This window comes from Chelonoidis abingdonii, chromosome 3 (assembly GCF_003597395.2).
Source record: "Chelonoidis abingdonii isolate Lonesome George chromosome 3, CheloAbing_2.0, whole genome shotgun sequence".
NCBI lineage: Eukaryota > Metazoa > Chordata > Testudines > Testudinidae > Chelonoidis > Chelonoidis abingdonii.
This window is the reverse complement of record NC_133771.1, coordinates 61,797,553-61,813,849: the sequence shown is the minus strand read 5'-3', so window position 1 is coordinate 61,813,849 and position 16,297 is coordinate 61,797,553. Positions and strand designations below refer to the sequence as shown.

Sequence of the window (16,297 nt, the reverse complement as noted above, 5' to 3'; positions counted from 1 at the left end):
CGGCACTTATCTCAAGCGGCTTCTGGAAGCAGTGGCATGTCCCATCTCTGGCTTCTATGTGGAGGCGCGGCCAGGTGGTTCTGCACGCTGCCTCATCTGAGGCACCACCCCTGCAGCTCCCATGGAGTGCTGGATGGGACCACTGGAGTGTGTAGGAGCTGGAGCGGGGCCATGCCACGGATTCCTGGAGCCACATGGTGCAGCCCCTGACCCTGCACCCCAGCTGGAGCACCGGAGCAGGGCCAAGCCACATGATTAGGCTTGTGGGTCACCTTAAAATGGCTCACGGGCTGGATCTGGCCCATGGGCCATAGTTTGCCCACCCCTGTTCTAACTGGAAACAATGAGTTGCATGGCCTCTCAAATACTCCTGCCGAAACAAACTTCCTGTATGTCAACACTGCAATTAAAGACCTGTGCCAGCTGAGTTGGGCTCGTGGGGCTCGAGCTAAGGGGCTGTTTAATTGCAGTGTAGAGGTTCGGGCTTGGGCTGGAATCCAGGCTCTAGGACCCTGAGAGATGGGAGGCCCCAGAGCTGAGGCTGCAGCCCAGCCTCGAATGTCTGAGCCCCCTGGGCCAGCCGCAGGTTTGTAACTGCAATGTAGACATACCCTGTGGCTCAGTTTGAAAGAGAGGGAAAAGGAGCTTGCTTTCCTGATGCTTCCTCAAGATGGTTGTGTAACTGGCAGGAGCAGTGTAAGCTGGTGCCGTAGGCCCCCTCAAAGAGGAAGATGGCTTTCATTAGCTGGCTGCATCTTCACAATAACTTACTCTATAGATTTGAATTTTTATTTATCTACATGCACCCACCATTCACAAACCACAGGAAACGTGATATACTAACATCAGAAGTTTTCAGTGCTAGAAATGTAAATAACTAAAGTGTGTCTTTCTATCCTTTAACAGTAATTCTGAAATTTATTATTTCTTCTTCTTTGCATTGTGGGAGCACCTAGGAGCTCCATTAACTCCATTGTGCCAAGTCCTTCTTGTGTTAGGCACGGTACAAACAGAACAGAAAAAGGGTGCCTGCTCCAAAGAACTCACACAGTTTCTCCTTCCTCTGACACTGTCCATTATCCCACTGAACTGGGGGTTCTATTCCTGGTGCTGCCATTGACTTGCATGGGTAAATTACTTAACTCTGTGCCCTAGTTAAGCCTATCTGCATAATGGAGTTAACGATGCTTACCCACCATTATAAAGTACTGAGACATAAAAATGAAAAGTGCAATATAATCTATTATAATGATTTTCAAAAGTCATTTGGGGTACATCAATTTTTGGATGCTCAATTTGAAACACCCTAAAGGGACCTGATTTTTAGAAACTGCTGAGCCCCCTCCCTTTGAAAATCAGGAGTTTTAAATTATCTCAAATTGAGCACCTAAAATTGCTAGTCACTTCTGAAAATCCTGGCTTATAAATGTATCTAGGTTCTCATATTGACTCTAAGTGCTAACTATCATTATCAGTTTTTATTCACCCATCGTGAAGAATGTTTAGTAAATTTCAAATTTGTGCATGACATTGTAAAATTGTCCCTATGGCCATTGAAGCAGAAACTTCCCATATGTTTTAGATCAGAGTGATGTTTGCATTCTATGTGCACTTTTCAGATTCAGAGAAGGATTGGTTGGAAGTTATAATGCACAGAAAGATTTAAAAAAATTATGTTTGTTTTGAAATCTTCAATATATTTGAGAGAAAAGAATTTATATGTATTAGGTGAACTACACCAAAAGAAACTTGGCTGTCACTTTTTTAAAGGATAACAGACTGGCGGTTTAAGGAGACCTTCAGTTGACAGTCTATTATATCTATTGTTGGCTATATTTAGCTAGCAGCAGTGGACTGCTTGGTATAGAAGTACTCATACTGTCTGAACAGCAATAGTGTTGATCTGTTTCAGTGGAGCAAAGAACTGTGGAACCAACCAGCCAACTAAATGAAATACCTCTGGCCTTCTTCCTCACCTCCATCAGCCAAAATTGGCCCTTGGTATTGGTTGAGGTTCCAGTATTTCTCTTACTGGTGTGCAAACAAAATAAGTCGTATATAAACTAGATCTCCATAACAACTCTACTCTAAACTCTTCAGGTGACACACTGTTGTACTGTCCTTTTAAAAAAAATTGTCTCCATCTGCAATATGTAATGAATGTTGAAGTTCAGCTCTACTCTGAAAAGTGACTAGGAAAATGGCATTGTGGGGTTCCATGTTTGTGTGTCAATGATTGAACTTGACAGATGCAGGAAAAAGACAAAGAACAACAATATGTGGTTAAACAAGGCTGTAACTTTTATTTATTCAGTAAACCAATCAGCTTTGAAGGAGAGTAAAACCGCCCAGCAGACCAAGTCCAATGCAGATTCCAACTAAGAAACCCTCACTCAGCCTCCCCAGGTTTGCTGCTATATAAGAGATTAGGTCCAGCAACCTATTTCCCCTTTCACCTGTTCTTTGTCGTATGAGTATTGGGGGCCCAGATGAAAGAGGACCTCTGTCTGCATTAGATCTTATAGACTGATACGCTTATCCATCAAATCTCAGTCCCCGCTGCCATAGCTTAATCATTTATCAGTTTGCCAGTTGGGCCTGCACCATATTCCTTCCTGCTCAGTCTATAAGGGTGTTTTTTTGGTGAGTCATTGGAGCCTATATAGGTCAGTGTGACTCAGATAGCCTTAACAACAGCATCCAAGCTAATGCTGGAGGCAAAGCCTACTGATAAATCAGTAGTAAAGGTCAAGATGGACCAGCATAGCTTGGGTTTCTGCTGAAATTCCAGTTAACCATTGAATCTGAAGTATTGTATAGTACGTGCCATAGCAAGATAAAAGTCACTTTTATTCTGCTGCTTAGCAGTAACACTAAAACAAGGTTGTAGATTTCCGCTATTACTGTTACACCACTTCCAGTTTTGACATGGTTCTACCACTCATCCAGGGCCGGCTCCAGGCCCCAGCACGCCAAGCGCATGCTTGGGGCGGCATGCCGCGGGGGGCGCTCTGCCGGTTGCTGGGAGAGCGGCAGGCGGCTCCGGTGGACCTGCCGGAGGTCCACCGGAGCTGTGGGACCAGCGGACCCTCCGTAGCCAAGTCTGCGGGAGATCTACCAGAGCCGCGGGACTGGCGAGCGGCAGAGTGCCCCCTGCAGCGTGCTGCCATGCTTGGGGCAGCGAAATGGCTAGAGCCAGCCCTGCACTCATCCTCCACAAAAACAACTTTCAGTGGTTTCTGTGGACACTGAAATAGAAGTTTACTATTTGATGAAAGACCATTTCTTAAACTGCAGGCCTTCTGATTTTACTGTGTAGGAACTGAGACAGAGTTGAGTGCTGTGAAGGTCCAACACAACACTTGTAAAGATGCACACCCACACTAATTCCTTCATACAGAAGTACTGTAACATTAATTCTTCAAAGTGGCTGTATTGTTTGTGAAAGGTTCAAACCCGACTGCCCCAGAAATAGTAGTGTTCCATTAGCTCTTTGAATAGGGATGGCATAACAATGGCAGTGCCAGCTTATCTGCATGGCTCTGCTCCTGGGTCTCATCCCCAGCTTCTCTTCTATCTTCATAAACAGTTCTTTCTGTAAGGAGCTTTATTATTAATAGCTTCCTGTTACGGTTCTAACTCTGCTTAGCAGATTAGTTGGCATACACAGTTGTTGACAGACGACCAGTACTATCAAACCACAAGCACTGAAAAATCAGAGTCAAGCATGCAAAAACCATGAGATTGTCTTAGAAATCATGAGTTTTAAAAAAAACAAAACTAAACCAAACCATTTTGGTTCTTTTTATTTGCTTTCTGATTTTTGAACCTTTAGGATACATTGGGGTCACATTTTCAAGCTTTTCTCTGCAACTATGAAGACTAGAAACATACTATTTCTTTTTTTTTTTAATGAAAACTCAAGTTCTCGCATATTTGTATGACTCCAGGAGTTGGATGTTTAAGAATAACACTAAATATTATGAGTCATGATAAAATAGTGAGAGTTGGCAGCACTGCACCATGGCTTCATAAGTAAAGCAAAAGAGTTTTTACATAACCCTTTGTGAAGGTATGTATCCTATGTTTTTAAAAACACTGCAGGAAGCCAATCAGTGGGAGTATGGGGAAAGTTGTAGGCAGATACTCTTGAATATTGCAGAGAGAGATGGAGTAGCCTTGGGAATAATAGGTTTTGCTAATAAAATTCCTTGTTCAGTGTTAAAAGTGACTCTTTCTACGATTCTTTATCATTGTCAGATGGCACTGTAACTTGACCCACGCAACCTGGACACAGCACCTGTTAGGGTAGTTTAATCTCCATGTCCATTCAGTCCTTTCCAACAGTCTCAGAAAAACAGATCATGGAGAATAATCTGTAAGAAATTACACAACAAGGTTAGCTGTTGTTTCTGCTGGTTTAATATCAGCAAGCAAATTACGACTTTCTTGAGGTTATTTAAAAATACATTTGTGGATTGTACTGCATTGGTCAGCTGTGAGTAATCAGATAAGTCACATGACCTTTCCTGGCATGTGCGAGGATTTCTGATGCAAATACATAATTTCTGCTAATATTTGTCCATGTGACTTTGACACCTCTTCTGTGAATATTTATGCCAGTAAAGGTTGTTTATTCAGATATTAATGGGAAATGAATGCAAGAAGCATGTGTATAGTTGAAGCAAATTCATTTAGGTCAAGATTTTCAAAACTGATGATTGATTTTTGGGAACTCAATTTGCAGTAAAGGGGCCTGTTGTTTTTTTTTCCCAGAGGACAGAAGGATGTTGACTAGAACAAGTGCAATGATTAGTGTGGTTGTCATTTTGGTTTTTTATATATTTGGATTTAGGGGGTGGATTTTTTTTTTCGTAGCCATTATTAATCAACACTCCATCTTGGTATAGCTATGCCAACTTAATCCTCAGGGCAACATAGCTATGTCAATAAAAGAATGCTTCCAGTGATGTAGCTGCCATCATTCAAGGAGGTAGTGTTTTAATACCAATGGAAAAACCCCTTCCATGGGTGTAGGCTGCATTTACGCTACAAGGTTATGCAATATTGTCTACATAGTGTAGACATCCCATTAAATTCACTTAGATTGGTACTTACCTACCAAAACTAACCTACACCTTCTCCCTGTGCATTGCCTTTAAATTTGGCCTACTGAGTCCAAGGGAGTGAAAACATGTCTAACTAAAGTAACTCATAAAGAGGAGAAAAGAAAATAACAGGACTGTGAAAGAGGGAGTAAATTAAAGCATCATCTGTTCTACTTTTTTCTAGTTCTTTGGCAGGTACTGGATACCCATTTAGCTTCTCTTATGCTCATTCAAATATTTGGTGCAAGGTCATAGAGGAGTTTTTAAACTAAGGACTGGGGGAAAGCCAACAAATGCTGAGGAGTGTACTATTCAGATAGATGCATCGCAAATGATGAGGAGTGTACTATTCAGATAGATGCATCGCTTAGGGGAGGATTTATTAACGAGGATTCTCTATATCCTAGTAAAGAGAAGAGGATAGAAGTTGATTAAGTACAAGTAGAAGCTGAAGATAAGTAGTCAAATGAAAGAGCCCCAGTCAATTACATCACACGAACACAGATAACTAAATATTGATACATTTTATCAGCACTTGCATACAAATGCAAGAAGTCCAAATACTAAACTGGGTGAACTTGAGTGCCTGGAATTAAGTGAGAATATTGATATAAGAGGCATCACAGAAACTTGGTGGAATTTTGATTATCAATGGGACATGGTAACACCAAAGTACAAAACATATAGGCATGACAAGAGTAGGTGGCACTGGTGGGAGAGTAAATTAAAGTGGGAGAGTGGCACTATATGTGAAAGAAAGCATAGAGTCAAATATAATAAAAATCTTAAATGAATCAAACTGTACCAGAGAATCTCTATGAATAGAAATTCCATGTTTGAATAATAAAACTATAGCAGTAAGAATATACTACTGACCGCCTGACCAGGATGGTCATGGTGATTGTGAAATCCCTAGGGAGATTAATGAGGTTACGAAAACAGACAGCCCAATAATATTGGGGGGTTTCAACCACACCCATAATGACTGGGAATGTGTCACCTGAGAATGGCATGCAGAGATAAAATTTCTACACGACATAATTACTGCTTCTTGGGCAGCTAGTCCTAGAACCCACAAGTGGGGAGACAGTTCTTTATTTAGTCCTAAGTGGTGCACAGGATCTGGTTCAACAGGTGAATATAGCTGAATCACTCAGTAATGTTGACCATAATGTATTAAATTTAACATCCTTGTACGGGGGAAAATGCTAAGAAATCCACCACAAAAAGGCATCCTTTAAAAATTAGAAGACAAATCCAACTGAGGAAAATAGAAAGGAACATAAACTCTCTCAAGTCAAGTGTAAAAGTATTATTAGGCAAGTCAAGAAAGCACTTCAAGAACAACAAACAAAAGACAAAAAAACTAACAGCAATTTTTTTTTTAATACATCAGAAGCAGGAAGCCTGCCAGACAATCAGCGGGACCACTGGACAATTGAGGTGCTAAAGGAGCACTCAAAGAAGACAAGGCCATTGTGGAGAAGCTAATGAATTCTTTTCATCTGTCTTAACTGCAGAGGGAGAGAGATTCCTACACCTGAGCTATTCTTTTTAGGTGAAAATCTGAGGAACTGTCCCAGATTGAGTTGTCAGTAGAAGAGATTTTGGAACAAATGGGTAAATTAAACAGTAATAAGTCTGTAGGACTAAAGGGTATTCATCTGAGAGTTATCAAGGATCTCATATGAAATTGCAGAACTACTAACTGTAGTATATAACCTATTGCTTAAATCAGCCTCTGTACCAGATTACTGATGGATAGCTAACATAATGCCACTTTTTAAAAATAAGGTTCCAGAGGCAATCCTAACTTCAGTACCAGGCAAATTGGTTGAAATTATGGTAAAGAATAGAATTATGAATTGACATGATTTGTTGGGGAAAGAAAATCATGCCTCCCCAATCTATTAGAATTCTTTGAGGATGTCAGCAAATCAGATTTGAGGATGTCCAAATCAGATCAGATATTAGGAATGGCAATATACAAAAACCTGTAGGAGAACACTTCAACCTCCCTGGCCACACTATAGCAGACCTTAAGGTGGCCATCCTGCAGCAAAAAAACTTCAGGACAAGACTTCAAAGAGAAACTGCTGAGCTTCAGTTCATCTGCAAATTGACACCATCAGCTCAGGATTAAACGAGACTGTGAATGGCTTGCCAACTACAAAACCAGTTCTCCCCTTGGTTTTCACCTCAACTGCTAGAACAGGGCCTCATCCTCCTTGATTGAACTAATCTCGTTATCTCTAGCTTGCTTTCTTGCTTGCATAATATAACCTGCCTATGAAATTTCCACTACATGCATCTGAAGTGGGTATTCACCCATGAAAGCTCATGCTCCAAAATGTCTGTTAGTCTATAAGGTGCCACAGGATTCTTTGCTGCTTTTACAGATCCAGACTAACACGGCTACCCCTCTGATACTTGACCACAGGTTAGAAAACAGATGACTAGCGGGATATGAATGAGGTCTATAAAATCATGAATGATGTAGAGAAAGTGAATAAGGAAGTGTTTTTTTTGCCCTTTTACATAATAGTAGAACTAGGGGTCACCTAATGAAATTAAGAGACAGCAAATTTAAAACAAAAATAAGAAAGTATTTCTTCACACAAGGCACAGTCAACTGTGGAACTCATTGCCAGGGGATGTTGTGAAGACCAAAAGTATGACAGGGTTCAAAAAAGAATTAGATAAGTTCATGAAGGATAGGCCTATCAATGGCTATTAGCCAGGAAGACCAAGGATGTAGCCCCTGCTCTGAGTGTCTCAAAATCACTGACTACCTGAAGTTGGGACTGGACGATGGGATGGATCATTCAATCTTTACCTTGTTCAGTTCATTTCCTCTGAAGCATTTTTCACTGACCACTGCTGGAAGATCGGATACTGGCTATTTTTCTGATCCAGGATGGCCATTTTTATGTTCTTATGAATCTAATTTACGCTGAGCCATATTCAGAGGGGATATGTACCTTAATTGAATGTCAGTAATTTAAACACCTAGGCTGTTTTAAATTAACTTTTTTGGGAAAAGGGGCTTGAGAGTTTTCAAGGATACAGTTCTTTTTGCTTACCTGACCTTATAAGGGCTTAGTTCAGCAGTTCTTGTTTGTTAAGAAACTTGCAGTACGGAGCTTGGCGTTGGTAGTGCCATCCTATGTACAATTTCCTAGAATGTATAAAGACAGTGCATGTTGCTTGGGGATCTTCTTTTTTTCATTTTATTTTTTTCACGTCTCTTAGGGGATGCAACAGACAAACTGATTTACTCCCATTCCTAGTACATTTTCTTTTCTCTTCTGCTAGCTTCCTTGATTTCCCCCTCTCTTCCCCCTACCCATTTCTCTGTGCTATGTGCTACAGCATCCTATACCTGATAGTTAAGGCTGCAATTTTGTCATGGAGGTCATGGAAGTCACAGATTCTGTGACTTTCCGTGACCTCCGTGACTTCTGCAGAAGCTGGTGCTCCTGGCTCAGGGGCACCTCAGGCAGCCCCTGTGCCAGGTGCATTGGGCGCTGCTAAGGCAGTCTCGGGTCACTGAGCCCCCATGCCCAGCAGCAGAGTTTCGGTGTGGGAGGGGGCAGTAGGCTGGGGCACAGGACACAGTGAGGTGGTCTCTGGGTGGTGCTTTCCTGCCGGGGTCCCCAGAAGCAGTGACATACCCCTCACTCAACTGCTTGGTGGAGGTGTAGGCAGGCAGCTGTGCATGCTGCCTCTACCCAAAGCACTAGCTTCACACCTCCCATTGGCTGGGAACTACGGCCAATGGGAGCTGCGGGGGCGGTGCCTGCAGTTGGAGGCAGCCATGCTTCCGCCTAGCAGCTGAGTGAGGGGAATGTCACTGCTTCCAGAGAGCCCCCCAGGTAAGTGCCGCACAGATCCCAGCTCAACGCGTCCTGTGCCCCAAACCCCTGCCCCCTCCCACACCCAAACTCTGCTGCTGCTGTGGGGGGAGGCTTGGAGCCAGGTGAGGAATCTGCCAGCCCCACCAACCACACCCCTCCTCCGCACCAGTGGGGGTCCTGGGCCGCACATTGTCCCTTCCTCTCCCCGCCACCCCCCCACAAGCAGCTGGCCTGCCCTCCCCCAGCACTTGTGAGGGCCCGGGCAGACCTCCCAAGTTTTATTCACTGGTATTTTTAGTAAAAGTCCTGGACAGATCACGGGCCATTAATTTCTGTTTAGTGTCCGTGACCTGTCTGTGACTTTTACTAAAAATACCCATGATTAAAACGTAGCCTTAGTGATCGTTCCTGCTCCTACTGTTGCCTTTCCTCCTGAGCCAATGAGTTCCATTTCTAATGTTGTTACTCTCCTCTTCCACCCATGTCCCATCTCACCCTTTCATTCAATCACATTCTTTGACACTCACCTTCCCTGCCTATTGAATCCTTCAGTGTTCTGGCTTCCCTCCCCTTTCTTATGGCTTTTCATCCCAGTTATTGGTATTTTCTTGATCCCCATGGAATCAGGAGTAAGACATTAATAGATATTGACAACCAAGTTAATTTAGTTCTTGCTGTTAAATCAAAGTCCAAACAAATTAGCTCTTCACTTGGTTGTGAAGGGTTAAAATGTTTTGGATATAGACTGAAGAAAGCAAATGAATTTGTATTGTTGGATGGATCTTCATATGGGAACTGAGAGTACTTTGATAATGGATTGAACAGTGTGTAGTTTCCCAGGAATTTGTGTAAACATATCTGTATCATCTTCTTTAAAACAATATTGTTACTTTTTTTACAGCAGTACTCCTAAATTTATGGCAACAAATATCCCTACAACAACAGTACCTCTATCAGTGGAAAAACAGCTCATTTACAAATCTCTGCTAAATAATGCACTAACACTTTCTACATTGATATCCATGTGTTCTGGATTTAAAGCATAAGCCTAACATGTATACAACTATACTTTGTTTCTACTTTGAAATGTTATATGAATAGGTCTGGAAAAGTATCATTGCACATAACAGATTTAAATCATTTTTCTGATAATAATAGATCTAGTTCATATATCAGCCTTTACATTCTGTGAAATGTCAGAAAATTGCTGTATGCTCTAATTGCTGTATGTCAAGTAGAGAACTTGTGTTCTAGCCAAAGCTTTGATCAGTCTGATCCTCGCAGTCAGTAGAGCGGTACCGGTTGTGTACTGTGCTGTATGTGGAATTGAGCCCAGGAGAATAAACAGTTTTAAGTCTTTACCATAGCAGTCATTAAGCAGCCAAACCGTTTTTTATATTAATTTTCCACTGCTGCAATGTCTAGATAGTGACTGAGTGCTGACATCCTGTTCTTTTGTTCAGCTGTTTCACTTCTGACCAATGTTGATCCGGTGAAGGCTGGCTGCTTGAAGCTACTCACTCAATTCTGATCTCATCTTACGCATTCTTGCATGTACAACAAGCTAATGAGGCTTCCATCTTATAAAGCTGGCACAGTATAAAAGGGATAGTAAATCTATAGATATGTCCTGTTGGGTAAACTGTACACTTTCTCAGGTGGGATGATGATGGAGAAATACATTTGGAATAGTTCAATTCAAAGCTGAGTGTTAAAATCTTCTTTGTCACCTATGCAACTGAAGATAACGTATTCTGCAACTGAATGCCACATATATATTGGATTAAAAAGGAAATCTGAAATAATATATTTACATTCAGATAAAAGGGGAAATGTGTGGGGAAGATAGTGGGAGGATAAAATCTTACACTTGACAATTGTTTTCAGAATACTAAATGATTTTGTGTGATTTCCAATAAGCTTCCCTAATTTAAATAACTGTGCTTTGGGAGACTTATATGAAACCAAGTGTTGAAACAGTGCTCTAGGACACTAATGCAAACATGAAAACCTATAGAAAATGTGGCTGAAACTTCAAATGTAAGGGGAAAATTGCACTCGTATAATGTATTTATTCCCCCTTTTTTTTTTCAGGTTAAAAAAGCTTCTCGAACAGGAAAAAATCTATCAAGCCCGCAAGGAGAAAGAACACACAAAGAGACTCAATAAACTGAGAGACGAACTGGTCAAACTCAAGTCATTTGCACTCATGCTGGTGGATGAGAGACAAATGCATATTGAACAACTTGGTCAACAGAGTCAGAAAATACAAGATCTTGCTCAGAAACTAAAGGAGGAAGAAGAAAAGCTTAAAGTTATTAGTTCAAAAACAAAAGAAGATGGACAAAAATTGATGAAGTTAGAAGCAGAACTTGAACACAAGACATTATCATTTTCTCAAGAGCATGAGGAGATGACTGCTAAACTGGGTAATCAAGAGTCACATAATAGACAGCTGAGACTAAAGCTGGTTGGTTTGACTGGTAGAATTGAGGAGCTAGAAGAAACTAACAAAAATCTTCACAAGGCTGAGGAAGAACTTCAGGAATTAAGAGATAAAATAGCAAAAGGAGAATGTGGAAACTCTAGCTTGATGGCTGAAGTGGAAAATCTACGCAAGCGTGTACTTGAGATGGAAGGCAAAGATGAGGAGATCACAAAAACTGAATCCCAGTGTAGAGAGCTGAAAAAGAAACTGCAAGAGGAAGAACATCATAGCAAAGAGCTGAAATTTGAAGTGGAAAAGTTGCAGAAGAGAATGTCAGAACTGGAGAAGCTGGAAGAGGCTTTTAGTAAAAGTAAGACTGAATGTACTCAGTTGCACGTAAATCTGCAGAAAGAAAATAATTTAACCAAAGACTTAATAAGTGAGTTGGACATGGTGAAGACTCGAGTGAAAGATCTTGAATCTTCAGAAAGTAAGTTGGAAAAAGCTGAACTAAGCTTAAAGGAGGACCTTACCAAGCTGAAGTCATTTACTGTCATGCTGGTGGATGAAAGAAAAAATATGATGGAAAAAATAAAGCAGGAAGAAAGAAAAGTTGAAGGTCTGAACAAAGATGTTAAGGTGGAACAAGGTAAAGTTATGGATGTGACTGAGAAATTAATAGATGAAAGTAAGAAACTTTTGAAACTGAAAACTGAAATGGAGGCGAAAGTGTCCAGTTTAACAAAGGAAAGAGATGAGTTAATTGGGAAACTGAAAAGTGAAGAAGAAAAATCCTCTGAACTGAGTTGTAGAGTTGATTTGTTAAAGAAAAGAATTGATGGTATAGAGGAAGTCGAAAGAGAAATAGCAAGAGGTCGAGCCAGAAAAGGACAAGAACATGCTTATCATGAGGACAACAAGATTAAAGAACTAACCATTGAAATTGAAAGACTGAAAAAACGTCTTAAACAATTGGAAGTGGTTGAAGGAGACTTGATGAAGACAGAGGATGAATATGATCAGCTGGAGCAGAAATTTAGGACTGAGCAGGACAAAGCTAACTTCCTTTCTCAACAACTGGAGGAAATGAAGCTCCAGATTGCCAAAAACAAAGCAATAGAGAAGGGTGAAGTGGTGAGTCAGGAAGCAGAGTTGAGGCACAGGTTTCGGTTAGAAGAAGCTAAAAGCAGAGATTTGAAAGCAGAAGTGCAAGCTCTTAAGGAAAAGATTCATGAGCTGATGAACAAAGAAGACCAGCTTTCCCAGCTCCAAGTTGATTATTCCGTTCTTCAGCAAAGATTTATGGAAGAAGAAGATAAAAACAAAAATATGGGTCAGGAAGTCCTGAACTTAACAAAAGAGTTAGAGCTTTCTAAGCGTTACAGTCGTGTCCTAAGACCCAGCATGAATGGTAGAAGAATGGTAGATGTTCCTGTGACATCCACTGGGGTGCAGACTGATGCAATAAGCAGTGAAGCAGCAGAAGAAGAAACCCCAGCTGTGTTTATAAGGAAATCCTTCCAAGAGGAAAATCACATCATGAGTAATCTGCGACAGGTAGGGCTGAAAAAACCCATAGAGCGCTCATCTGTGCTTGACAGGTATCCCCCAGCAGCAAATGATCTTGCAATGAGGAAATCTTGGATACCATGGATGAGAAAAAGAGAGAATGTGTCCCAAGGAGCTCATGATAAAGGAGCCCGAACACATGGTAACCCAGGACATCCTGGAGAGGTTGTCCTTTCCCCAAAGCAGGGGCAACCTCTTCATATTCGGGTGACTCCAGATCATGAGAATAGTACAGCTACTCTGGAGATAACTAGCCCAACATCTGAGGAATTCTTTTCAAGCACCACTGTCATTCCAACCTTGGGAAATCAGAAGCCACGGATTACCATCATTCCCTCTCCAAATATGTCACAAAAAGGAAAAGGTGGCGAGAGCTCAGTGGGCCCAGAGCGTGCTATGTCACCTGTTACTATAACTACATTCTCCAGAGAAAAGTCCGCAGATGGAGGGAGAGCTCCTTTCATGGAAAGACCCATATCCCCAATTCAGATTATGACAGTATCTACATCTGCAGCACCATCAGAAATCTCTGTCTCTCCAGAATTGCAGGATATGACCATGGGAAGGGCTGTTTTCAAAGTAACACCAGAAAAACAAACTGTCCCAACCCCAATCCGGAAGTACAATGCCAATGCCAACATTATAACAACAGAGGACAATAAAATTCACATTCACTTAGGTTCTCAGTTTAAACGCTCCCCTGGTGTTGCTTCTGAGGGAGCTAGTCCTGTGATAACGGTCAGACCAATGAATGTAGCAGCAGAAAAGGAGGTTATGACTGGTACCGTCCTTCGTTCCCCTAGGAACCATTTCTCCTCCAGGCCTGGAGCAAGCAAAGTGACAAGTACCATAACTATAACTCCAGTTACAACATCATCCACACGAGGAACACAATCAATGGTAAGTAGCAGAGGATTCCGTGGGATATCTGCCCAGACTTCATGGTGGGGAGATGGGAAGCCATAAAATGGACTTTGTGTGCAGGGGCGGCTCTAGGTATTTTGCCGCCCCAAGCACGGTAGGCAGGCTGCCTTTGGCAGCTTGCCTGCGGGAGGCCCCGGTCTCACGGATTCAGTGGCACGCCTGCAGGAGGTCCGCTGAAGCCACAGGACCAGTGGACCCTCCTCAGGCATGGAGCCAAAGGCAACCTGACTGCCGCCTTCGCAGCGACCAGCATTGCACCCCCTGCGGCTTGCTGCCCCAAGCACGCACTTGGCATGCTGGTGCCTGGAGCCGCCCCTATTTTGTGAGACCCCACTGTGGAAGAACAGTTGCAAAAAACTGTTCATGCTACTGACTTCACTGGAGTTATTCTGGATTTCAACTGGATGTAACTGAGAGCAGAATTTGCCCTGTTGTGTTTTTAAACTGTCCATTTTGGCATTGTCTCATGATAACCACTGGAGGTGAGCCTTACGAGGAAGCCCTACGAAGCTGTAGGAAATGAAAGAATGATGGTGCTGTAAACTTTCCTGCGGTGGTTGGGGGAGGTAGGCAGAGAGGAAGAGGGGGCAATGCAGAGAGAAACCCTGTTTCTATTTTTTTATAGGTGTCAGTTCTTAACTTAGTCCATTGTGCTTAGCTAGTATATAGCTCTCAACTAAATGATAGAATGTATGTAGCAGTACAGTACCCAGTGAGGTGAATAAAGAGAGATTTAATTCTGAAGTTCCTGGCTCTTGTCTGTTTTATGACAGATTTGCCATGGTTTTAATTTTTTCATAATTGTATAAAATAGAGGTGGTGGTGGAGGAACAAAACTCTGCAGAACCACCAGTTCAACAGGGAGGATATTTCTATAGGGTCAAGCATGTAATTTTTGCGAGTCCTGCCTGAACTGTGAAACCTCCTTGCATGGTGATTCCAAGATGGTGGCTGTAATTTCATGTCTGGGCCATTTAGGACATAGGGTATTTTTCTTTTTTTAATTGACATCTCCTCTAGTCTGTCTAACTATTTTTATTTTCCAAAAATCTATATAAGTGCCTCCAGCAGGCTCAATTTGAACAAAATTACAGATACCATCTTGGAAGTGCTGATGTGGTTGGCTAACTCATGCAAGCCACAAAAGTCCATAATTATCAGTCCTGTAATTTCCTCATCAGTGTGTTCCACACATCTTCTGTGCCATTCTTACCGGCCTGGGACCCAATTCTGTATTGCGTTATCACTGTTCTTGCCCCCTCTGTACCACTTTTCCCTGCACATATTAAAAAACCTTACAAGAGATAATGCGCAAGTGACAAAGCTATTCTCAGATAGTAATAAAATACACTCAGGAGGATTTGTGTTATAAACTGCTTAAGAATATGCTATCTTTCAAAAAGTCCAAATCATTGTTGTTTATTTAAACCAACGAACCATCCTGATTGCGAACACTTTGACTAGTATACTTGTAGTCATGTCTGCATATTCTGCAGTGAGCCACCGTTATGGGCGTAAATAGCCTTGGCAGTTGCATGTGTTTACTCCTCCATTAAAATTTAGTTCTGGGTACCTATAATGTTCCACTAGTGTGTACTTCTGGGAGGAGAACAGCTTAGCTTCACTCTGCAAGTCCTAATGAGGCAGCATTATAGGTGTCCCGTATTAACTTCATAAAAGTATAGAGAGCCAAATTCTGGCTGATGCTGTTTATTTGCATAAAGCAGAAAAAAAAAGCAGTCACCTGCAAATGTGCGAGGCAGAAGGGAGCCAACCAGACTCTGAATCCTGCAAAATTATACCAAGAGGTTCTCTGTAACTGACACTGTTAAGGCAAAAGCAGCTCTAGCCATTTTCCCAGCCACCAAAAAGTGTTTTAGATGCTCCTCATAAGCAGCTGAACCCCTCAAAACACCACAGCTGGCCAATCAGCAAAGGGAAGCAGAGAGAGAAAACACACACACACACACACACACACACACACACACATGGCACAGGGGTACAGCATCCCTTGGAAGTTGGCACCTAAGGCAATCACATTGCTTGCCCACCCCTAGAACCAGCACTGGCTGAGGCTGTTTGAAGCCCAGGCTGCATGTTTATTCAGTCACATAGGCCAGACAGTGGGGACCCGCATACAGCTAATTTTCCCTTCACTTAGCAGGGAAAAAATGTATTTGGAGTTGTGTGTTGAGCTGTGATCTGAGTGACATGTTAGGGTGCCTCTTTGGAAACCGGGGAGAGCAGAGTCAAAATACTTTAAAATGATTTTTGAGTGTTTTAGACATGAAACTAGTAACTCTAGAGTGCCAAAATCTTCAGTTAATAATTTACGTGTCATTAAAACTCAAGAAATGCCTGAGATTCCAGCTACTTCATTTAATAGCTGTATGTTTACACACCGGGGGAAA

General features: G+C 41.9%; 1 protein-coding gene across 4 annotated transcripts in view; it reads left to right on the top strand.

Moving 5' to 3' along the window:
- The window catches only part of FILIP1 (filamin A interacting protein 1), a 148,944-nt gene that overhangs the window by 120,263 nt on the left and 12,384 nt on the right, over positions 1 to 16,297 (top strand). For all 4 annotated transcript variants that reach the window (XM_032788161.2, XM_032788160.2, XM_075063811.1 and 1 more), the window contains one exon: positions 11,060 to 13,862. In XM_032788161.2, the coding sequence (XP_032644052.1) occupies positions 11,060 to 13,862 (2,803 nt within the window). The remainder of the gene's footprint in view (positions 1 to 11,059; positions 13,863 to 16,297) is intronic.